This window comes from Garra rufa, chromosome 4, assembly GCF_049309525.1.
Source record: "Garra rufa chromosome 4, GarRuf1.0, whole genome shotgun sequence".
Taxonomy (NCBI): Eukaryota; Metazoa; Chordata; class Actinopteri; order Cypriniformes; family Cyprinidae; genus Garra; species Garra rufa.
The window spans coordinates 46,918,954-46,943,315 of record NC_133364.1 but is presented as its reverse complement, the minus strand read 5'-3'; the positions used below and the strand labels follow the sequence as shown (position 1 = coordinate 46,943,315).

Here is a 24,362-nt window from a genome sequence, read left to right as displayed (position 1 = left end):
GGTCGAACTGGGCAGACGTTGATGAGATGGGAGGCTTCTCCGCAATACAGGCACAGACGGTTGTCAATGCAACGTTTCCGCTCTGCAGGATCCAGATGATAGGAATCGGTGATCATGGGTTCTTCACTGTCTCGTTGGGGTAACGAAGCTCTGCTTGGGAGAGAACTAGCCACAGACAATGTAGAGGGACAGGCAGAGAGATGCTGCGAGACACCAGTAGCTTTCTTTATAAAAGTCTCTAGCGGTACATTATCATCATAGATGACCATATGTTTGCGAATTTGTGGCTTGAGCCCTTGACGATAAGCTGCCAGGAGAGCAATCTGATTCCAACCACTATGGGCTGCTAGAGAGCGGAAGCGCAAGGTGTACTCGTGTATGCTGGCCGTACCTTGACGCAGAGTGATGAGTTCATCGTGCACTGATAGGGGAGTGAGAGCGGCTCCGAACACTTCCTTGAAGTGAGAGGTGAACGCACTGTGTGAGGCTAGCGCTGGACTTCTTGATTCCCAGAGCGCATTGGCCCATTGAAGTGCCGGTCCAGTGAGAAGTGAAACCATGAAGGAGATTTTGGAGATTTCGTTAGGGAAATGGTGAGCATTCGCTTCAATGTAGAGAGAGCTTTGAAGGAGGAAACCATCACATCCGCCTGGATCGCCGGAATAATTCAGGGGGCGAGAGATGGGCGCGTTGGAGATCGTCGTGGTGTTAGCTCTGGTCGTAATGGGAACAGATTGCAGAGATTGACGGAGGGCATTCACCATTTCGGCGAATGGATCGGGAGAAGCAGTGGCTGATGACGTTGACGCCTCCATGAGCGAGCTGTAGTAATTTTCCGGGCTGGAATCCTGTCACGTCCACACACACAAGGAGAGGGTAAGTATATTTCAAGGTATTTATTAACAGACGTGCACACTTCAAACAGGTGAGTATAGACTTCGGTATCCGAGTCATCAAACACAGTCCAATAAGGTAAACACAAGTTCATAGGCAATCGCCAGCAAGAGGAACAGTCACTTCCCTTAAAGTGGTTAACATATGCTTCACAGGTTCACCCAGATGCAGTCCGTGAGGAGCACAGGAGAATCGAGAGAAGGAGGAGAAGATCCAAGGAGAGGTGTCCATGTAACTACGATTCCAGCCGGTGAGTGAATGACAGAGGTGAGTATATAAAGGGAGTGGTGATTGCGGTTCCAGGTGTGGGTGATTAGAACTCTGGTGATGGTTCACGGGCGTGGTGCTGTGGTGATAGGCTGGTTGGTGATGGATCACGGTGATTGGGGCTGAGGGAACGTGCTGAGGGTGTGACACACGGGAAGAAACGCTCATGAATTACGACCATGAGGAACAATAAGACTTAGCCCGGAAGTGTGTGTGTCTGTGGCTTAAATGCATGTGGGTAAATGTGAAACAGGTGTGTGCAGCAATCAGTGCAGTGGAAAACGAGGAGCAGATGTGTGCAGTGATTGGTGCAGTGGCTTGTGGGGATTGCAGTCCAGAAGTGTGGTGCAAGAGTTCATGATGACAGGATAGACCAGATACGTGACAACTAGGTAGCGTTGTTATGTCACTGATGCTATGAGGTGTTTGAGCACCTGTTGTGCTTATTTTCATTTTATTACTAATACTACCTAACTTACAATTACAGGCTCAGGGAAAGATGGTATTTATCTTTAACAATGAACAATCATAATGAGAAAAACTAAAAACATAACTATTAGTATGCAATTATATACACAGGGAAATATGATTAAATATCTCTGAATAATCAAAATATTCACATCATCGTTTATCAAAAATTGGATTTGTTTTTGTTATTGATAAGCCTCAGGGATGAAAAGAGAAATTCAACAAGAATTTAAGCTAGCTTTGCGTGTGGATAAACAATTTTGAATACAAAACAAAAGAAATAACTTATTCAAGAAATAAAGAATTTGGGTTTTCCTGACAAAAAATATTTCTTTAAGAATTAAAAAATACAAAAACCTAAATGAACCCAAAACGTTATCTGTTATACTACAATCACAATAAAAGAACAGCTGTTTCTTCAACATGACCACAAAATGAACAAATTTCATCAATATCAAAATATTTATAGAAAGATGAATTAAACCTGTCGCTATATGTTAAGTTGTTGCACTTGTTATAACGTCGTTGGTCACATGATAACGTCAACATGGCGGAAGACGTGCAGATCACATCCATACTCAACGAGATTTGGCTGTAGAGTACCTACTCTTTTAGCGCTCGTTAAGTAAGTACTTATTGAAATTAAGTACCTACTCATTGAGTATGCGGTTTCGAACGCAGCCTTCAAGTGATCCTTCATTAGCTAGTTCAGGTGTGTTTGAGAAGGGTTGGAGCTGAACTCTGCAGGAAAGTGAGCTCCCAGGAGCAGACCTGAAGACCTATGTACTTTAGGATTGTAACTTTTACTGTATGTTTGCCTTAGATGAGTACAAATGTCATGTTGTGTTTGCAGCTTCTATATACAGCAGGCACCTTTATTAGAAAATAATAGCCAAAATAACAAACATGCAAGAGCTCTGGAAGGAGAATACTGGAATGTGTAAGAATTGCAACCATCTAAACATGGAAACAAACTAGCAATGAGAACACAAAAGGCACAAAAGGAAAAGAACACTGAGAAAACTAAATCAAAGGTGCAGGAACTGGTGTGGCTGGTGACTCCATGACACATTTTACATCATTAACTGCAGCATTGCTTCTGTCTTTAATATGCTGTAGTGTGAAATATACAGTACTGTAAACCATGCATTTCCAGCTAATCAAGTTGTTCAGAGTTACATGATAATTCAGGCAATTTTTTTAAAGCAGGTTCATTGCAAATGACTGAATGACTAATCAGATAAGGGTGTGTGAATGTGTCTACAGATGACTGACTGTCATTCTCCATCGTTCCTTACACAGTAAATCCTGTTTCATCTTGAGAACCAGTTTAACTAGTTTTGCTGAAATGTTCTGATTAAAAGGTTTCCTCCTCTGTCCAAAGTTATTTTCATGTAGGTGGTGAAGTGGGTAACATAGAGTGGATCATCGACAGCCGGAGATCTGGCAAGTACTTTTTTATCATTTTATTTGAACTTGTAACTGATGATAACTAATGACAATTACTAGAAATATAGTAAATATTTAATTATAATAAAATAATCTTTAACTTTCAGTGGCAAATTATTTTTTTAAATTTATTTATTTCTTTAGCTGATGAACTGGCAGTGAAGTTATATAAATTTGAATCTCCACCAATTAAGAATATAAAGTTTAATGAAAAAAAATAAATAATTGGAAAACTCTTATATATTGCTCACATGAGGTGGTTTTTCAGGCAATTTGAAAAAGGAATATATTGCAAAACTGCAATGGTTTTTTCACATTTACAGGTCACTTGGCATATGTATAAGTCACTTGATCATTCTTTAAAGGTACACTCCACTTTTTTTGAAAATTGGCTCATTGTCCAACTCCCCTAGAGTTAAACAGTTGAGTTTTACAGTTTTCAAATCCATTCAGCCGATCTCTGGGTCTGGCAGCAACACTTTTACCATAGCTTAGATCATTGAATCTGATTAGACAGTTAGCATCTCGCTCAAAATGATCATATATAATGACGATATTTTTCCTATTTAAAACTTGACTCTTCTCTAGTTACATCGTGTACGACTGACTGAAAATGAAAAGTTGCGATTTACAAGTAACATTGGTTAATGGAAACGGCGTCAATTCAAAATAGCTTTTTTTATTGACATTTATATGATATTGCCATTTTATCGACATTTATAAGCTTTGCACAAGTTTGTAATGGAAACCCGGGTTTTGTATCTGACACTCAGCTATATTTGCCTTTTAATACGGATGACTCCATAAAGTGTTTGCTGGACTGACTTTGAGGGCATAAAAGTGTTTGTCAAAAAACTTTCTCCTGCTCAATTATGAAAAAAATAAATTATTATTATTTTTGGTCCCCGAAATCTAGATGTTGCCTGGTTAATAAACATAGTTATCATTTTCCTCTAGTTTCACTACAGGTAAGAAATAATTAACTGTCTCATCTTGACTCAAGTACTTGACTCATCAAATACACTCAGCTGTAAAGTAATGTTTTTATTAGATATGTATAATTTCCTAATTATTTTTTTTTTCAGGATCTGGAGAAAGTTATTCACATTTTTATTACCTCACAATTAGATTATTGATATACTCTCTCTCAATTGATTATTGTATTTCTATCCTCCCTTCTATCCTCCTTCTGTCCATGGTTCAGTATGCTGATGCAAGGCTGTTGACATCAGCTAAAAAATATGATCATATCTCTTCAAAACTGAATCTTAATTGTCCTATATTAAAGAATAAACAATGATGTTTTATATATGTATGTATTTCACAAATTCACTTTTTAACGTGGAATCCTATCGCTGTCCAGTCAAACGGCACAACATCATAAATATCTTGGAGTGACACTTAATAACATTTTAGACATTCAAAGCATGTATTCAGAAACTTGTAAAGGAACTTTTAATTTCAAGTTCAGCAGTGTTTCCAGAAAATGCACCTTTTATTTTAACTGACTGAATAACAGCACACATGAGAGTTTCGATAACTGTCATTCTTCTCATTCTTGCATCTCGTTCTGCCAGAGGTGAAAGAAATTTCAGAGCTGCTGTTCAACACGACAGTTCAGAGGACAAAAACGACAGATGTACAAAAAAAAAGGTAAGAGTTTAATCTTACTGTATTAGTTTTGATGGAAGAGTGTCATCTTATGATGTGTCTATTGTCACTTTGTACTTCTTTAATGTTGTGCTGAAGTCATTTTTATTATTTTATTTAAACCTTTTCATGTAATATATAAACAGATGATCAAGTGTAAAGCTGTTCATTTTCATATTGTCACATGGTGTGAAATCACTGTTTTTCTCATTTTGCAGTTTTTTTTAGTAATGGAGTGTAGCACTTTATAATTAATTTCATTAATTCATCATTTTCACTAGTTCGCTTTTGCATATAATAAACAGCGTAAAAGTTAAGCGTGTTTGGCATGCTGTCCGGGAGAGGGCTCCGAGCTCGGCATTTGGCCCGAACCCAATAGCGCTCCCCCTAGCTGGAGGTGAAGAGAAAATAAAAAGGGGGGGTGGGAGGGATGCTGAAATCAGAGATAGCTGAAGGTAGGACTGCTTGGTTATTTAAAGGGACTGTAGTAATTGGATAGGGAGAGTGATTGGATAGGGAGTGATTGCTGATGATGAATTGGCCGTGTTAATTATCTGCGCGAGCTCCTCCTGAAATTTGTTAATGAAACATCACAACAAACATGTAATGCTTAACATGTCATTAGTTAAAGGGTTTAAAAGGTGCACATCTGTTCATCAGATCCATCTCCAGTGGTCATGAATAAACCAGTGTGCTTCATTGACACGGAGTCAAATGGGAAGCTGCGTGTGCAGCAGTCAGCGCTGCAGATCTTGCAGCAGATCCAGCAACCGGTGGTGGTGGTGGCCGTTGTGGGGTTATACCGCACCGGGAAGTCCTACCTGATGAACTGCCTCTCAAGGAAACAAAAAGGTTAGACTCAGACACAGCATTCATAGCTCAAATCAAGCTTAATAGATACATCAAGCAGTTCAAATAAATGACATTATATGCATAAAAGTCATTGTCATTATCAGGGTTTGCGTTGGGCAGCACAGTTGAGTCCAAGACAAAGGGCATCTGGATGTGGTGTTTGCCCCATCCCACTAAATCAGGAACCACTCTAGTGCTGCTGGACACAGAGGGACTTGGAGACATGGACAAGGTTATGTAACCATTAAACTACAAAAACACTACTAGTATCAGATGTCACAAGCAGTTTCATAGGTCCAAGAATCCTTTAACTTCCAAAGCAGAGGTAACCATATTCACATAAAAACTGCAGTGTTACGAGTTTTCCACTGTGCAGTGTTTCAAAGCTGAAAGACAAAAATAAGGTGCTTCTATATCAGAGCACCTAAAATTTAAAACAAGGATTTAAATTGTGTTAATGGATGGTCAAACCACAGCAACAAGTGTTTTGTGAGGGTAAACAAATGAAGATGGAGAATGGGAGCTTCTGAATAAAAGCCACTTATTTTCCAAATAGAAAAACTTATCATGTGATGCTGATAATTGAGCATTGAAAAAAAACTTAGACCCCTGTCCATAATTGTCTTTATCACAGGGAGACCAAAGGCATGACACCAACATATTCTGTCTGGCTGTGTTACTCAGTAGCACTCTCATCTACAACAGTCGAGGGACGATTGACAGCAAGGCTGTAGAGGAGCTGCAGTATCTTACAGGATGTTCGGTCTATACATTAGGGCTGCACGATATATCGCATGCGATATCCTTGCACATTTTGTCATTAAAGCCAGTTCTGTAATCAGCAGTAAATCTCCACCACGTGCCTGCTTTCACTCACTTAAAAACGTACTTAAAACTCACTTCATAACTTCAGTCGAGTGATTCAAATAAATCCTTCTGTGAAATGATGTGGCTTCTTACACAGAATAAGGCACGCAAAATATTTTCTAGCATTCTAAGCAGTAATACAAGCGATGTAAAATATCACTGCATCATTATATACTGTATTATAATGAAAATTATAATAAGAAGTCAGATAAACCATATATTGTCGTAGTTGTGTGTTTATTAGTCATGTTAAATCAATGAAAGCAAGGGATGTAACGGTATCAAAACTTCACGGTACGGTAATACCTCAGTATGAAATTATTTATTGATTTATTGAATCATTTACAGGGAAAACAAAACTAATGAAGAGATTTGAAAACAAGTGCCAGAAGTGTTTATTAAACAGTTTAAATGAACACTGAACATATCAATGGCATACAAATTAGCCACCTATCTGTAAACTTTGAAACAGAAACTTAAATTTTTCAATTTTAGTAACAAAAAATTATTAAAGCATGTAAAAAACAGTCAAATCAGTTTAGCTGACTGAGTTGTCTGAATCTAGTTGTCTGCTTGAAATAAGATTTTTTTTCTTACCCCATTGGCAGATTATTTAGCTTGTTTTAAACAAAAACTCACTTAATTTTGACTTGTTTTTACTAAAAACAAGACAATAATTTTTACTTGTCTAGAAAATCCTTCTTGATTTAAGAATTTTCAGATATTTTGGCTGGAAACAAGACAAAATTCTAAGTAAGAAAAGCATTTTTTGCAGTGCAGTAGGCTCTCATGCCTTTCTTTCGCATTAAATCTTTATTAAAAACAATCCTTTAAAAAACTTTTCTACCTGGATAAGTGCATCTATTTTGTTGCCTAGTTTATTTAAAACTGCACCTTTCCTCATTTTAAGCATAGTCAAAAAGCCACGTGTTGACTGTGAAACACAGTAGACTTGCATTTATGGTACATTTCCGTGTCAATCCATGTTCATTTTTACAGCGAACAATGCACTGTAACATTAATTCAGCGCATACAGTGCAGCAAAAAATAGACTCGGTGCCGAAACGATCGCTGCACTGCTGCAAAGGCACCGCTTCTAGGACGTACTGCAGGACAGCAACCGCGTGCAGTGTGAACGCTCTAATCCGTTAACATGGGTGCTGAAAAGAATACGTGATGCATACGCACTGCAGACGGAGCAGGTTCGACCATTTCCATCTCTTTTCCTTGCTGCTACAGTCTGTAGCGACAACAGACCGCAAAGGATGATGGCCACGCCTGGGCTGATGGGAAATGTGGTTCCTGCTACCTCCCGTTCGCTCCATTCGCCTGAGCAAACTTTTCTCAGAAGACCTATCAATTTATCGAGTCATGCGACCACGGTAGTATCAAAAAAATTGGTTATTGCAGTATGACGGTATTTACAATACCGTTACATCCCTAATGAAAGCAGTTAAATCTTCTGTTTATTCAGCTGCAGCGATCGTTATTTCCTGGATTCCTCTTCGGGGCATAATTGGGGATTTCGCACGAGAGTGCCCTCTGGCCTTTGGATGGTGATTTACTACTAATCATAGAACCGTGTATCACTGACAAGATGCTCACATGAATATCACAGCTTTTCTTAATATCGATTGCGATATTGTCACGATTTATTGTGGAGCCCTACAGACTGTTCAAACAAAACCCTTTATTAAAAATCACTGGACTACATAAAAGGAAAGAACAAGATGTTTCAGTGTTCATCAAAACACAATCTTCAGTTGTAAAAACAGTAAGTAACACTGGAAAATATTCACATAGTTCACAACTACCAAGTTGTCCACATAGTATGCTTTCCAGAGCAGATGTTATTCCCTGCCACTTATGGTAGGTCCCCTCCTGCTCTCCATACTTCATCCATACAGCACTGTGTCATAGTTACTAAAACAACATTATAGGTGTGGGACAGATGATACCCCCTCCTCTATTCTGTAAGGGAAACTTTAAATTTAGCTCAAAAGGAATTAATCATGATATTTATCAGGAATTTGGGCAGAATCACTGTTCTACAGATGATCAGTTGAATCGGCCAGCGATTAATTGAATGGCCAAAAGTTATCAGTTATGCAGCTGATATTAATATCAAAAGTATAGTGAAAACACTATTTATTAGCACAGTAACAAGATTGGCACATATTAACTTGTAAGCAAAAATACAAGATGCTTCTCTTTTCAATATGCTTAAGACTTTATTGGACAAGTCTAAGACATATAAACTGAAATCCCAAGTTTTTAGCAATATATGCAGTTTCTTAGACCTAAAACAACCATCAATCAAATGCAGTCAGGTGCATATATATTTGGACACTGACACAATTTTCATAATTGCGGCTCTGTATGCCACTATAATAGATTTAAAATGAAACAATCAAGATGAAGTTAAAGTGCAGACTTTAACCCAGTGGTTCTCAGTATGGTCCTGGGGGCCACCTGCTCTACAGATTTTGCATGTCTCCCTTATTTAACACACCTGATTAAGATCATCAGCTCATTAGGAGAGAGATCCATGAACTGAACTAAGGAGTTGATGATCTAATCACGTGCATTAAATAAGGGAGACATGCAAAATGTGCACAGCAGGGGGCCCCCAGAACCAGGATTGAAAACCACTGGGTTTAAGTGCAGAGCAAAATGTGCAGAGCAGTGGGCACTGAGGACTGAAGTTGAGAACCACTGCTCTATAGGAGCTGATCTGAAAAACAAATTTTAATTAAAGCTGCAAGCAGCATTGAAAGGACGCTTGCACCTGGGCTTACTGCCACCCGCTGGCTTTAGAAAAACAGTTAATGGTTAGAAATATGCATATAAAGTATATAGGAGGAACATTTCAAAGTAATTTATATGTGCCAAACTTCCTGCAGCCAGCTGGTGGCGCTCTAACTAACAGGAAATTAAGAAATTACTTTGTTCATACTAACTACACCTCTGGACTTTGAGACCCAGACTTCACTCTTACCTCCACCATGGACCATCATTACATTGGCTCCATTGGGGTCTCTTGTTCCATCTTTGTCAAGTGTCACACTAGTTTTACCACAGGATTCCAGGTCTCTGGCTATCCCTCCATCCCTCTGCGTTTTCTCTGATCAGATAGCTATTTGTTATAATGTTTCCATTTCAAAGTCAAAGTCAACTTTATTGTCAATTCTGCTTTATATACCGGACATACAGAGAGTTGAAATTGCGTTACTCTCAGACCCTATGTGCATACACGTAACATTAAATATGAAAGGTAGGAATTTAAAAATACAAATAAATACAATTATACATATAATATATATAAAAAAAAAAACAATATACAACTAAGGGCACATGGCACAGTGCAAACAGTGCAAACCGGACAGAGTAGTGCAAATGCAAAAAGAATTAGGTGCAAAAGGAGCTTATAAGTGTAATAAAGTGACAGTTATAGCAGACAAGTCTTTAGAGGTAGTCTGTGTGTAGTAAGAGGTAGTTAGCAGAGCACCAAACTACACAATTGACTGGTGCAGGTCGGTGGGTGAGTGTGTTTGAGTATGTTTGTGTGAGTGTGTGTGAGTGTGTGTGTGTGTGTGTGTGTGTGTGTGTGTGTGTGTGTGTGTGTGTGTGTGTGTGTGTGTGTGTGTGTGTGTGTGTGTGTGTGTGTGTGTGTGTGTGTGTGTCGCAGTTCAGGAAGTTTGTGGGGCAGAAGGGAGTGGGGGCAGAGCCGGTAAAGAGTTAAGCTTCCTGACAGCCTGATGGATGAAGCTGTCCTTCAGTCTGCTGGTCCTGGCCTGGAGACTCCTCCCTCCTCCCACCACAGTCGTGTCGTCTGCAAACTTAATGAAGAGGTTGGAGCTGTGTGACGGAGTGCAGTCGTGGGTCAACAGAGTGAAGAGGAGGGAATGTTGTCAGGACCCGGAGCTTTGCGTACTGAGGGATCTCCTCACACTGTCCGGGGACAGAGTCATCACCTCGTCACCAGGAGGGGGTGGGGTCTTTTGTGCAATGGTGCTGTTTTGCACTTCAAAGCGAGCAAAGAAGGTGTTCAGCTCGTTCAGTAGGGAGATGGAGCTATCACAGGTCTGTGGTGGGGGCTTGTAATCTGTGAATGTCTGTATGCCCCGCCACAGGCTCCGTGTGTCTCTGCTGTCATTGAAGCGATGAGATATTCCTCTGGAGTACTGTCTCTTAGCCTCTCTGATGCCACGGGACAGGTTGGCCCTAGCTGTCTTCAGGCTAGCCTCGTCTCCAGTTCTGAAGGCAGCGTTCCGAGCTTTCGGCAGCCTGTAGACCTCCCCTGTCATCCATGGCTTTTGGTTGGCACGGACAGTGATGGTTTTGGTGACTGTTACATCCACAGTGTATTTGTTAATGTAGGCTGTAACAGTCTCTGTGTACTCCTGGAGGTCAGTGGTGTTATTGTAAGTGGCAGCCTGCTTAAACATATTCCAGTCTGTGGTGATTTACACTTATACACGGATAATTGTTTCTTCGCAAAAGGATATCTTCAATTCCTGCGCTATATACAAATTTAACAGCATTTATGTCAACGAAAGTGGTTTCAACAACCAGATGCATTTACATTTGTCCAGTTTCATCTGGAATGCAGCCCAGACCACCTTCTGAAGTCGTTTGAGCGATCAGATTTAAATTAGTCTCGGAAGCGTTTCAGAGGGCATTTACACCTGATGTTTTCACAATTGGATAGCTATCCAATCAGAGAAACAGTGTAAATTTGCTTAGTACCTCATGGAATGACATATTTTATTAGACTACTGTATGTATTATGAGTTGTCGCTTTGTGTTCATGCCTTAACAAACTGTCAGATGTGTTACTGAACTAGCAGAGTGCATTAAGGTCAAATCATCAAATGAGGATGCTGACAATTCAAGAGATTTTGTGAAGTTCTTCCCTAATTTCATCTGGGCTGTGAGGGACTTCACACTGGAGCTGAAGATTGAAGGCAAAGATATAACAGAGGATCAGTATCTAGAGCGTGCTCTGAAGCTGAAAGATGGTAATTTACACAATTAAGTCCCCACAATCACTATCAGTTTTGTGACTAGTTTTTCAGACTTGATGGATTATCAACAGATCTTCCATTTTACTATTTTTAAATTAGAAAAATTTATTAAAGTAATATCTATGGTTTCATAACATTACTATGCTAGTAGTCTCAGCATTTTATGTCCAGTGACAATAGTATTATTAGCTCAACCAGCTACATTCATTAAACAGACATGTTCTTCACTAGAACCAAGAGCAGCTAGAGGATGTGCTTCTCTTTTCTAGGCACTTCAAAAAAAGTGATGGAGTACAACCTTCTCAGAGAGTGCATCCGAAACTTCTTCCCTTCCAGGAAGTGCTTCACTTTCCCCTTTCCAACTGCCCCAGAAAATATGTCTTGCCTGGAGGGCTTGGACTCTGCTGACATAAAGTTTCTAATGGCCACAGATAATTTCTGCAAGTTTGTCTTTCATGACAACAATATTAAGAGGCTGAAAGATGGATACACAGTGACTGGAAAAGGTAATTCAAAAGAAAAATTGTGTACAGAATACATTTACTTCAATTCAGTGTTTGATTTCTTTCTTTCCCTGAAGTTCTGGGTCATCTGGCAAAAATTTATGTGGACACCATCTCCAGTGGGGCTGTTCCATGTGTGGAGAATGCTGTGATTGCCATGGCAAAGATTGAAAATGAGGCTGCGGTGAAGGAGGGCCTTGAGGTTTACCAGACTGAAATGGAGAAGTTGAATTCCTTCCCTCTGGAACTGAAGGATTTGACTTCAAAACACCAACATGTCAGAAGCATGGCGACACAAACCTTCATGAAGCGTTCATTCAGGGACACTAATGGGAAGAACCTGAAATCTCTAGAGGTATGCAGTATCAGTTTAATTAAGATGTTGGTAAACCAATGACTGGGCAACCATCTGAAAATTGTGTTGGTTCTCAAGGCACATACTTTAAATAAACAGAACTTAGTGTATTTGTTGCCCTTTCCTGTCATACAATAAATTGAAAAGATGATTATCTGACTGTTATCTGATTCATTATAAAATTGAGAATTGCTAATGAAATGTTACATGTTACATTTTTAGGAAAAGATTAGTAAACTCTTTGATAAATACCAGTGCCAAAATAAGCAAGCTTCAAAGAGACAATCTGAGGATCTCTTGTCATCCCTCTCTGTGCCAATGATGGAAAAACTCAAGCAGGGCTTCTATGTAAGACTTGGTGGATATGATCTCTTTTGCAAGGATCTGGAGGACATTAAGAAGAAATATAACAGCCAGGCCAATAAAGAATTCATGGTATTGCCCATATTAGAGAACATCACAGGAACATTACCACTTTCTTCAACATTGTCATAATTATTATATGTGTGTGCATGACAATAGGCTGAAGAGGTCCTAGAGGAGTTCCTGAAGCAGAAGTCTGTTGATTCTAAAGCCATTCTGCAGGCCGAAATGCAACTGACTGAGAAGGAGAAAAAGATTAAGGGTAGGAATTTTAAGTCATAATATCCCAATTTCCCTGTTTGCAATTTACTTATTTACTACTTGAGCCATTATCATTGAAAACAAATATCAGTGTGATTAAGACCAATGCCCTACTAAAATAGTACATCACTTCTGGATCCAAAACAAGTGAAGAAGATGATCTGTGTAAACTTAAAAAACATAGGTACAGATCTTTCTTCTAATACATTTAATATGTCATTTAATTTCAATTTACATATTAATGAAACAAAATAGTCATGAAAGATTTGCGACTATGATCAAAAAATGCTGGCTGTGGCTTTTACAGATGGAGACATGGTGAAAAACATGCAGGGTCAACACCAGCAAACAGATACTGGTGATCTTTTATATGTTAATGACATGAATTAGGAGTTATTACAAGCAGCATAGAGAATTTCAGAGAATTGTATAATGATAGCTTTTTGTTAATTTATGCTGAAGTTTATGCTGAAGTTTCAGCATTGCTAACCTGACATTTCAGCCATTAATCAAACTAAAACGCAGTTAACCAAACATAAAAGTTACACTGTTCAATTTAAAAGGTCCGCTGTAAAATTAGTGTGCAGTGCCAAAATAAACATTTGAACATGTGAAGGATGATTTAGGTGGATAACTGGAACACAAGTGAAGTACAGACTTGTTTACAACATGGATATTAGGGGTTTTTTTAAAGTCAAAATTATTTTATTCTTTATTTTGCATTTAAACAACATCATGGATAATAGTTTAGCAACTAAATGTTACATGGCAATAAAATGGAAACAATTGGATATCGATGAGAGAGGCTTGTGAGCCTAAGGCCATTAAGGTTTCGCTTTACTCATTTATTTTAGCTCAACATTTGTGTTCTGTATTTACTAGCATAATTTGTGTTTTACTTTATAGTTTAATATAAAATTTTATAGCTACTAATTTTTCATTCTTGTTCTGTAATACCATTCAGTTTAAAGGGTTTGTTGTGGATTAGGAAGAACTAAATAGGCTATAATGTGTATAAATGTTATGTTATATTTATTGGTATCTAACATACATACTGTATAAATGAATGCTTTCGTCTGCAAATATACGGTTATAGGGTGTTTTTAGAGTAATATCAATTTCTCTTTCATGAGTTTGCTTTCTCCTTTTGGCCAGGTTTCTCTCGTTTCTACGTTAGATTGATAAATGAGGTCCAAGGTCATTTGCGATTCAAAGATTTCACATTTGAAAGAGGCATATGTGTGTGTTTTCTGTGCATACATCCATTCTATAAATCACATGAACACATATTTGACAGATGATCTTAAGATCAAATTTAGGATGGTTTCTGTGTAACATTTTAGAAATGGCCCCATGTTTAAATGCATCTACACATGAACAACACCAAACTACAACTAAAAATCCTGCCATGCCACAGAATGCCACTCACATAGTTTTCTGTTAGATTTCATTGAAATTTTCCCAGATCGCCCTGAGATCACCATTGGTTGCAAAATGTGTACAGACCTTTGTTTAGTAACAAGTTTGATATTTTGTTGGTGGCTTGAAGGTATATGCCACATATAATGAAATTACATAACGTCTTCTGTTATTTTCATTTGTACTATTGCATTATTTTCATACACCAAACTTTAAACTCATCAATACCAATTTCTTTATCCTTGAAGTAAACCTTTGGCACTACGGTGATTTGATTGTACTGCCGCCTTGAACTTGGCATGGAGCTTCTTGTCCAGTGTGTGACCACTTTTATAGGAAAATATAACCCTTAAATATGATGATTGGAGTCTTTTCTCTGTCTTTGAAGCATCTGTTTTGTTCCTTCTCTTTTTTGTCTATAAATGAGCAGAGGAAAAAGAGAAAGCAGCCCTCCTGAAGCAGGAAATCAAATATAAAGAAGAGAAGCAGCGACAGCTTGAACAGAAATTTGAAGCAGAGAGACAAAGTAATGAAGAGAGGATGCGACAGATGAAGAAGATGGAGGAAGAGTCTAGGCTTCAGAGAAAGGAGGCTGAGCATGCCATGGACCGTAAGCTGAGGGAGCAGGCTACTCTGCTGGAGCATAGCTTTAAGGAGAAAACTGACAGAATGAGACAGGAGATGGATGACTTAAAGCGACAACGCTCTGCAGCTGAGTTTTACAATTTTAATCAGATGATAGCAATGATGGAACAAAGGAGATACATGGATGAAATGGCAGCAATGGAACATAGGAGACACATGGCAGACATGACTATGCATACACAGGAGGTGACTTTGAGACCACAGAACAAAGGTCGAGGAACAAAAAAAACAAAAAAAAAATAATGAAATTTTTACAATAATTCTCAAGATGTAATTTGTTTTAAATTCTACATGTTATTATCCACTTATTACATGGCTTTCTGTAATACAAAATTCTGACTGGTCAGTTGCATGGTTCAGTTTGTGATCCCCTAATAACAGCTGGTAAATCTGATAACACACTTCTTTACTTCAATGATTCTCGTATCACACCACAGAATAAACTGTTTAAACTCCAAAATTTCATGTTCACATAATTATTTAATGAGAAGCCATATATGACTGCGATGACTGTACATTATCCCTTACTTACATGTTCATCTTTTTTGAAGTTGTTTCTTTGTCTTGGCTATGCTTGCTAGGAACTGGCTTTCTTCAGTAAATTGTTCTCATAATGAGCAGAAAACAAAATTATCTAGTAATTTCAAACAGGGTTCCCACACCTTGGTTAACTTCAAATTCAAGGACCTTTTCAAGGACTTTCATACGGTGGCCGACAGAGGCCAACGCGCTGCAAACTTAAGAAATCACATGCAAACAGAAAAACGACAACAAATTAAGAAAACATCTTCATCCGTTTGACAACACAGGCGCTGCAAATCCTCGCAACGCAAACACAAATACGGAAACGCGCTGCAAATTCTCACAACACAACCAAACTCAGAAACGCGTTGCGAACACACGAGGGCGCTGCAAACTAACAAACGCGCTGCATATAGAACGGTCCACAACGGAAATGTTTCAGGGGGACCTCAAAAAGTGACGAACCTATCTGGGACCTGATTATTTGTTCAGTGGCTGTTGGTCAGAGCAGAGGTGTTATCGGTGAACTATCACCTTTTAGTGATAGTATAGTATCATTTAAAGGTGATAGTGATATAAATAATCAGGTAATATAGTGATATAAATAATCAGGTCCCAGATGAGTTCGTCACTTTTTGAGGTCCCCCTGAAACATTTCCGTTGTGGACCGATCTATATGCAGCGCGTTTGTTAGTTTGCAGCGCCCTCGTGTGTTCGCAGCACGTTACTGAGTTTGGTTGTGTTGTGAGAATTTGCAGCGCGTTTCCGTATTTGTGTTTGCGTTGCGAGGATTTGCAGCGCCTGTGTTGTCAAACTGATGAAGGTGTTTTCTTAATTTGTTGTCGTTTTTTCTGTTTGCATGTGTTTTCTTGTTTGCAGCGCGTTGGCCTCTCTCGGCCACCGTACTTTCAGGTCCAATACCCTCAAATTCAAGGACTTAATGTTGGGGACACATTTTAAGTGAGAGCAAGGCTACATCGTGTTACAGTTCCCATGTGTTAAACACAACTATGCAAAAAAAAGCTTTTTTTTTTTTTTTTTCTTTTTTTTTTGGCGATTTGAAAGAGATGAAATTCTATTTCTGTTTTGCATAAAACTGAAGACATTCAGCTCTGCACCAGGCCAAGTGTTAGTCTTTTTGGAAAGCCATTCTTTGTGATCTTAATTATTATAATTAAAAAGCCCCCAAAGCAGCACAATAACCATATCCTTTATCTAAACTAAATTATTTCATTTCTATACCAAAAATGTAATTTACAGTCAACCTTGATGTCACCTGCAGGACAAACTGCAGCCGAAAATGCTCGTTTGTGGTAAAAAAAAAAAAAAATCCAGAAACGATTCCAGTTTTAGTGGGGCCAGTGGAGTGGCCAAGTGTGCTGACGCAGGGACATTGCCATACCCTCCTCACTCCCCCCCCCCTCCCCCCCTCACTTAACATTTTTACACGTGAGGTTAAAATATTTTATTCCATGCAATGTCTGGATACTGGATTCTGATTGGCTGGCAGGTGTGCAGTAAAACAGTTTAATGCACAGGTAGTTCCAAGTCAGTTTAATCACCGTTCTACGAATTTACAAATGCTTTTATTTACAAAAAGGTCACATAATATCCTATAATAACAAAAATCTATCAAAATTCTAGATTGCACCAGGTTAAAAAACAGTGTAACAATGTTTTGTACCACATTCTGCTCAATTTTCTTTCTCCTGCTCAAATAAATAGCCATCTTTGCTTGCCCCAACACAAAATTAAGCATTTGATACACTGTAAAAAAAAATCTCGTAAAAAAACGGTCAAATGACTGGCAGCTACGGCTGCCAAACAAAAACCGTAATATTACAGTAAATTATCTTAATTAAAATAAAGTGCAAAAACAATAATTTTACAGAAATTTTCATTAAAGCTTTTACAGATTTTTCCTTGTTTCAATTACAATATTTTACTTTAATTTTACGGTTTTTGTTTGGCAGCCATAGCTGCCAGTCATTTGACCGTTTTTTTACAGTGTAAAACCCTTATTTTAATGATTTTTCCTTGTTTCAATTAGGATATTTTACTTTAATTTTACGGTTTTTGTTTGGCAGCCATAGCTGCCAGTCGTTTGACCATTTTTTTTTACTGTGCAAAACCCTTATTTGACAAATTTTGCCTAGATTATTACAATGAAAGCACTAAATGTTCTACAGAGAAACACTGTTATTTTACAAATCATTACAATAAAAACCTTCAATAAAGTGTCAAAGCATTCTCAAGGTGGAAAATTAACAGTTTTATTTAAAAGACAAAAACCAGTCTGCAAAACAAAGTCTGTGCAAATGCCATATAAAATTAACATTTTACATTTCAGCAATTTTTTTTAAGAAATACAGCACAATTACATTAAAAGAACATGGGACAGTTTCATCAAAACGTTTAATTAAATATATGTTTAACTTAAAACTATTAGAAAATATTTCCTGATAATTCACTCTTCCACATGTAATCCAAGATGTTCATATCTTTCTTTCTTTAAGTCGAAAAGAAATTAAAGTTTTTGAGGAAAAGATTTCAGGATTTTTCTCCATATAGTGGACTTCAGTGGGATTAAGGTCAAGGATAAAGGTGTCAAAATTTCAATACAGCTTTCAAAGGGCTTTACAAGTTCCCAGTGACCCTTATTCCTTGGATGAGATGATGTAGAGCCCTTTGAAGCTGCATTGACAATTAATTTTTTATTAATTTTGGACCTTCAACCCGTTGGCTCCCATCGAAATATGGAGAAAAATCCTGGAATGTTTTCCTCAAAAACCTTTTTGACAGAAAAAGAGAGACACGAGCATCTTGAATGACACAGGGGTGAGTAAATTATCAGCAGGAAATATTTGTATCAGAATTGAACTAGTCCTTTAGAACTGAATAAAAACAAAACCAGTACATCTACAAAATTGTCAAGATTAACAATTTTATTAGTTTCAGATCAAAATTTAGATTATTGAATTTTTCATAACCAGTTATTCAGAGCTCCAAGGAGAAACTGAACTAAAAATGCATTTCTATCTCATCCACATCATTTTATCTTAATCCTTGGGCTTCATATACAGTGGTGTCCAAAATTATTAGAACACTAGTATTTTTACCAGCTAAAAATGATTTTAATTCAGTCATGTCTATCTTTTGCTGTAGTGTTTCAATGGGTAATTTTATTTTATATTTCTAAACATTAATTTTGCCATTAATTGTAATAATCCAGTAAGATTTTTGTTTGACAACAGCCAGTGCTCCAAACAGAGATCTGATCATATAATCATCCATTCTGCACAGAATGACATGAAGAAACAGAACAAACTGAGACAGATTAAATCTAGAAGATCTGTGGCAACGTCTCCAAGATGCTTCAGGAGACCCACCTGCAAACCTGAAAAACTATCCGCATGTGCACCAAGTGCAAAAGCTGCTTTAAACACAAGATGATGGTCAAAAGAAGTTAATTGATGAAGAAAACATATAACATTTTTGACATTTATATTTTTATCAACATTCTCATTTTACAGAATTTGTACACAAGTGCTTAAAACTTTTAACAGTACTGCTTTGCTGGTAGGTTTCTTTAAGCATCTTGGAGATGTTGCCACAGTTCTTCTGGATTTAAATGATGAGATTAGACCTCTGTGTGAAGCACTGTCTGTTTTCATACTCCTTGTGTCACTGATTATTATAATTAATGGCAAAATGAACACTTGAAAATGTAGACATATTTCATACTGACACACTATAGCAAATGATAGAAATAGTTAAGTTTAAACCATTAGTTAAGGCACTAGTTAGTTAGTTAAAATACTAGTGTTCTAATAAGTTTTGGCACCACTGTAGCTCTGATAATTAATGTAGTGTGAGAATAAGTAAAACCAAAACATACAACAAAAGGTCCATGAATCTGCACCAGAAGTGACAGACACACCAGATGAAGAGCAGTCCTCCCCAAATGGTCAATAATCAGCTGAATCAGCTTGGGGTAAAAAACAAAACAAAACATATTGAAAAAAGATCAAAATAAAAATAAAAAAACAGAAGAAAAATACAATGAACATTCCTAATGTTAGTGTGTCTTAATGTTAAGAATGACATGATGTAGAATCTTAATGTTAGAAATGAATACTTACTTCCTCTGAAGATCATGTAGAAGATTTTCATTCCCAAAACTTCAGGATCATAAGGGGGAAACACACACACACACAAGCAATCAATTACATTAAAATTTATTTGTTTGATAAAACACTATCTACTTACTGACAGACAAGGGCTTGCAAAAGTGTACTCACCAGCTCCATACAAATCTGCACAGCTGATCCAAAATCCTGGTTTACATCTAGTATTCTTCCCCAATGATCATGCTTTCAGGTCCTCTCTCTGTCAGATGAGTTCACATAACAGTGTTCTTAGGTTAATTGTTACTCATTTTGAAGTTCTGTCACATTTTGTGAGTTTGATCTTAAAACTAGCATGGGTGCACGATATGACCATATTATTTCACAATAGTAATATATTACAGTATAGTTATTTATTATAATGTATTTCATTCAACATACGATCAAATTAGCAAATTAATACAAAGGCAAGTTAAGTACATTTAATGATTTTCTCTTTAGTGTTTGATTATAATTAAGAACGACTGCTGGTAATTATACTGCTGTAACTTTAAGAACAAAATGCACAGATCCAGTAACTGACACCAACCGGGTTTGTTAATCTGGACTCAAAACATTAGCGACTGTATTTAGGTCAATTAACGTTAAATCTTAAGTAAACTGTATTTGACTATTCAAGTGAGGTGCAGATTTCTTTCACTTCATATATTCGGCAAGACATAAATATAATGTTACCGCCTAGCTGCAGCTAACAGTATTAGTTAATACTAACAAAACACAGTAACACACACTGGTAGGATACTAAGATATGTAATCGCGATTAGTATATCACTTCAGTAAACTGTATCTTAATATAACTAGCGTTACAGTCTATAGAACTTTATATAATAGTAAAGTATACTTACCTTTTGCAGTTTGCATGATCTTTAGCTGCTGGAAAAAGTCCATATTCGCGTTTGTTTGTTCTCATTCTTCATTCCACAACCAAAACTCGCTCAAAATATGAATTAAACAGTCAGACGTAAAATAATCCACGTGAAAGCCGCTGCTAGAGGAACGACCGAAACAGACTGCAGCAGAAGCCGATCAGCATATTAAAATTGGACCGGGAAACGGCTCCCTACTAGTCATTGGCCAGAATAATTAACGGCAGCGATAATCAAACGCTCATTGGCTGTCGCCGGTACCGTCATAGATTGCGACTTGCAGTGTTTCCGCCGGTAATGCGTGTTTTAAAAAGGAAAAGCACGTCAACTGAGCGAAAGTGATTAGTGAATTCGGGATACTAGTGTTTTGAGCGTTTAACAACTTAAATGATGCCCTTCTCCTCACACTACATTATTATCCTACTGTATATTCCACCAGAGAGGACTGCGACTGCAACGTATTGTCATTTGGACTACTGTTGTATTGCTTTTTGACTTGACTTCTGCAAATAAATGATACACTCGCTCTTTATTGGTTAATTTGTTCTTTATAAAAATAAACAATTTTTAATGCAATACATTTTTAGTGCATGGTTACAGGATTTGTGGATTTTAAGACTGATTTTCTATTTTATATATATTCTACTTCTGTTTTATTTAAAATTACAGAGTTTAATGTAAAATACACCTTAAATATAAAACTAATAAGATTTACTTTCAAATTACAAAAAGAACATTAAATTGTTAGTATGGACATAAACCTTAATGAGCTACATTATTTAATTACAGATTGTTTTTGTAATTTTACATCAATATATAAGTAATTCAAGAAAACAGAAAAAATACTGTAAAAAATACAATAATTTTCTGTATAAAAAAAGAGAATTCCTGTAATTTGTCATTAATGGAGTAATACTTAAAATAACAGTTAAGTTGTTAATTTACAGATATTGTTTGTAATTTTACAAAGTTTTTAACATAATTTAAAATAACACAAAAAATACTGTAAAAATAATACAGTATTTTTTTCTGTATAAAAAATAAAAAATACTGTAATTTGTCTTTAATGAAAAAGGACCTAAAATAACAGTCAAGTTGTTAGTTTACAGATATTGTTAGTAATCTTACTAAGTTTTGAATGTAACTTGAAATAACAGAAAACTACTGTAAAAAAGTTACAGTTATTTTCTGTAAAATTAGTTTTTTTTTAACAGTGTATATCTGCCCAATTGCATCACTTTTCGGACGCCAGTGAGAAGGGTTATGGCATGGTGTCGTATTTACTACTTCATAATGATCAACAATGTGCTCATTCCTGTCTTCTAATGAGTAAAGCAAGAGTGACACCTTTAAGACCTATTACTATCCCTCGTTTGGAGCTCACAGCTGCCACACTTGCTGGTCGTATGGATAAGTTGTGGAAGAGAGAGCTGAGGATGAAACTTCAGGATTCAGTATTTTGGACCGATAGCACATCTGTCCTCAAGTACATCCAAAATGAGACTTATAGATTCAAATGCTTTGTAGCCAACCGAGTCGCTGAAATTCGGAGTGTTTCTGAAATCAGACAATGGAGGCATGTGAATTCATCAAACAATGCAGCTGACCTAGCATCCAGAGGTCTAAAGGTTGATTCATTCTTAAAGAACCAGATATGGATTTATGGTCCTCCATTTCTTGTTCAACCACATGAGTTGCGGCCTGTGGGTCCTACTGATGTAGGTGTGATGTCTTCTTGTGACCCAGAAGTGAAAAGGAGTGTTCTGGTGAATACTGTGCAAGTTCATCAAGAGTATGATTTTGTTATATTTTAATTACTACTCTTCATGGATGCGATTGAAAAAAGGCATAGCTTGGATCCTTCGATTCAGGAACATTCTAGTTGATCTCAGCAAGGAAAGGAAAAGGTTGATGACTGTGTACTCTGATATGGACAAGTTGCAACGAGAGACTGTTGTTAAGAAAGAGATGCAAAAATTTAGATCCAATATGCCTGCAAAATTGTTGTCTTCAGATGAGTTGGAAAGAGCTGAATTGGAGATTATTCGTCTTTGCCAAAAGAAGAGATATTCTGAGGAACTGGCTAGTCTACGGAAAGATGGATTGGTAAAATAGTGGAATAGTAGAATAGTGAACTCTATAGACTTAATCCCGTGCTTCAATCAGATGTTATCAGAGTTGGTGGGCGACTGGACAAGGCTATGATGCCTGAAAAAGTTAAGCATCCAGTAATACTGGCAAAGGATCTACACATTTCAGACTTGATTCTGCGACAGATTCATCATGACATTGGACATTGTGGACGAAATTACATGCTGGCTAATTTACGGCAGAGATATTGGATCCCTGGTGCTAGCACGGCTAAAAGAAGAATTTTGTCCAAGTGTGTGGTCTGCAGACGTCTTCATGGAATCCCGGGTCATCAGCAAATGGCAGATTTGCCACAAGATAGAGTCACACCTGACAAACCACCATTCACGCATGTTGGAGTGGACTGCTTCGGTCCCTTTGAAGTTAAAAGGGGAAGGAGCATTGTAAAACATTATGGAGTGATATTCACATGTTTAACTATAAGAGCTGTTCACCTTGAGATATCGAATTCTCTTGATACAGATTCTTTCATCCATGCATTAAGACGATTTATTGCACGTCGAGGACAAGTTGTCGAGATCCGTTCGGACAACGGGACAAACTTTGTTGGTGCCCAACGTGAACTGCAGGAGGCTATAAAAAACTGGAATCATAATCATATCAATTCATTTCTGCTTCAAAAAGGAATTAAGTGGAACTTTAATCCCCCGGCTGGTTCGCACTTTGGAGGAATTTGGGAACGGCTTATAAGATCAGTAAGGAAGATTCTAAATTCTATCCATAGAGGGCAAAGTTTAGACGAGGAAGGTCTTTACACACTACTTTGTGAAATCGAATCAATCCTCAACAATCGTCCAATATCCAGAGCATCTCTGGATGTTAATGATTTGGAAGCCCTTACTCCAAACCATCTTCTCCTCTTAAAAACAAAACCATCTTTAACACCTGGACTGTTTAACAAGGACGATCTGTATTCATGACACGTTGGCGACAGGTCCAATATATGGCGGATCTATTTTGGAAGAGATGGATCGGGGAGTACCTACTTCAACTACAAGAACGCCAGAAGTGGCTGGTGAAGAAACGCAAGTGGGAGATATTGTGCTTGTAGTGGATGATACTGCTCCAAGGAGTTCATGGATAATGGGCAAGATTATTTGGATCACAAAGGATAAAAAAGGATTGATACGTCAAGTAAGAATCAAGACCAAGAGTTCCTGTTTGATCAGACCCATTACCAAAGTTTGCCTTCTTCTTGAAACGGAGGATTTGAACCTAGGCTACTCTGACCGACTGATTAATTGACTGACTGACTTGTGAGAGCTCTCAAATGACTTACTGAAGACTTTGACTAAAGACCGTTTTAATTGACCTGTTTACTTCAGTTGATTATGGACATTGTTTACATTGAAGAATTGGACATTTACACACATACATACACACACACACACACACACACACACACACACACACGCGTGTATACATTGTTTATTTGTGAAATAAAATTTTGCGATTTCTACACTGTAAAATCCAATAGTTTACCTTACTTAGATTTACTTAGTTATCTTTACTTAGTTGCTATACTTACTAGGTTGTATTAAGTTACAGCTACTTTCAATGCAAGTAAAACAATTTACTTACTGCTTTGAGTGACGCTTACTTAAAATATTCAAGTA

At 37.4% G+C, this 24,362-nt stretch overlaps 1 protein-coding gene across 1 annotated transcript; it reads left to right on the top strand.

Annotated features, from left to right (window-relative positions):
• Positions 1 to 5,390: 5,390 nt before the first annotated feature.
• LOC141332977 (guanylate-binding protein 4-like) lies at positions 5,391 to 22,710 on the top strand. The gene is made up of 10 exons (XM_073837934.1): positions 5,391 to 5,580; positions 5,685 to 5,812; positions 6,215 to 6,324; positions 11,278 to 11,468; positions 11,744 to 11,980; positions 12,055 to 12,332; positions 12,555 to 12,767; positions 12,855 to 12,957; positions 14,806 to 15,231; positions 22,610 to 22,710. The coding sequence occupies exons 1-10, from the start codon at positions 5,406 to 5,408 to the stop codon at positions 22,708 to 22,710; spliced, it is 1,962 nt and encodes a 653-aa protein (XP_073694035.1). The 5' UTR covers positions 5,391 to 5,405.
• The last annotated feature ends 1,652 nt before the right edge of the window (positions 22,711 to 24,362 follow it).

What these genes read in the sequence shown, in the direction of transcription:
- LOC141332977 (XM_073837934.1), top strand. Translation starts at nt 5,406, where the DNA reads ATGAATAAACCAGTGTGCTTCATTGACACGGAGTCAAATGGGAAGCTG. An exon ending in AAGGCTGTAGAGGAGCTGCA is followed by an intron (nt 6,325 to 11,277) that starts GTATCTTACAGG and finishes ACAAACTGTCAG; the next exon opens with ATGTGTTACTGAACTAGCAG. An exon ending in AGGCCAATAAAGAATTCATG is followed by an intron (nt 12,768 to 12,854) that starts GTATTGCCCATA and finishes GCATGACAATAG; the next exon opens with GCTGAAGAGGTCCTAGAGGA.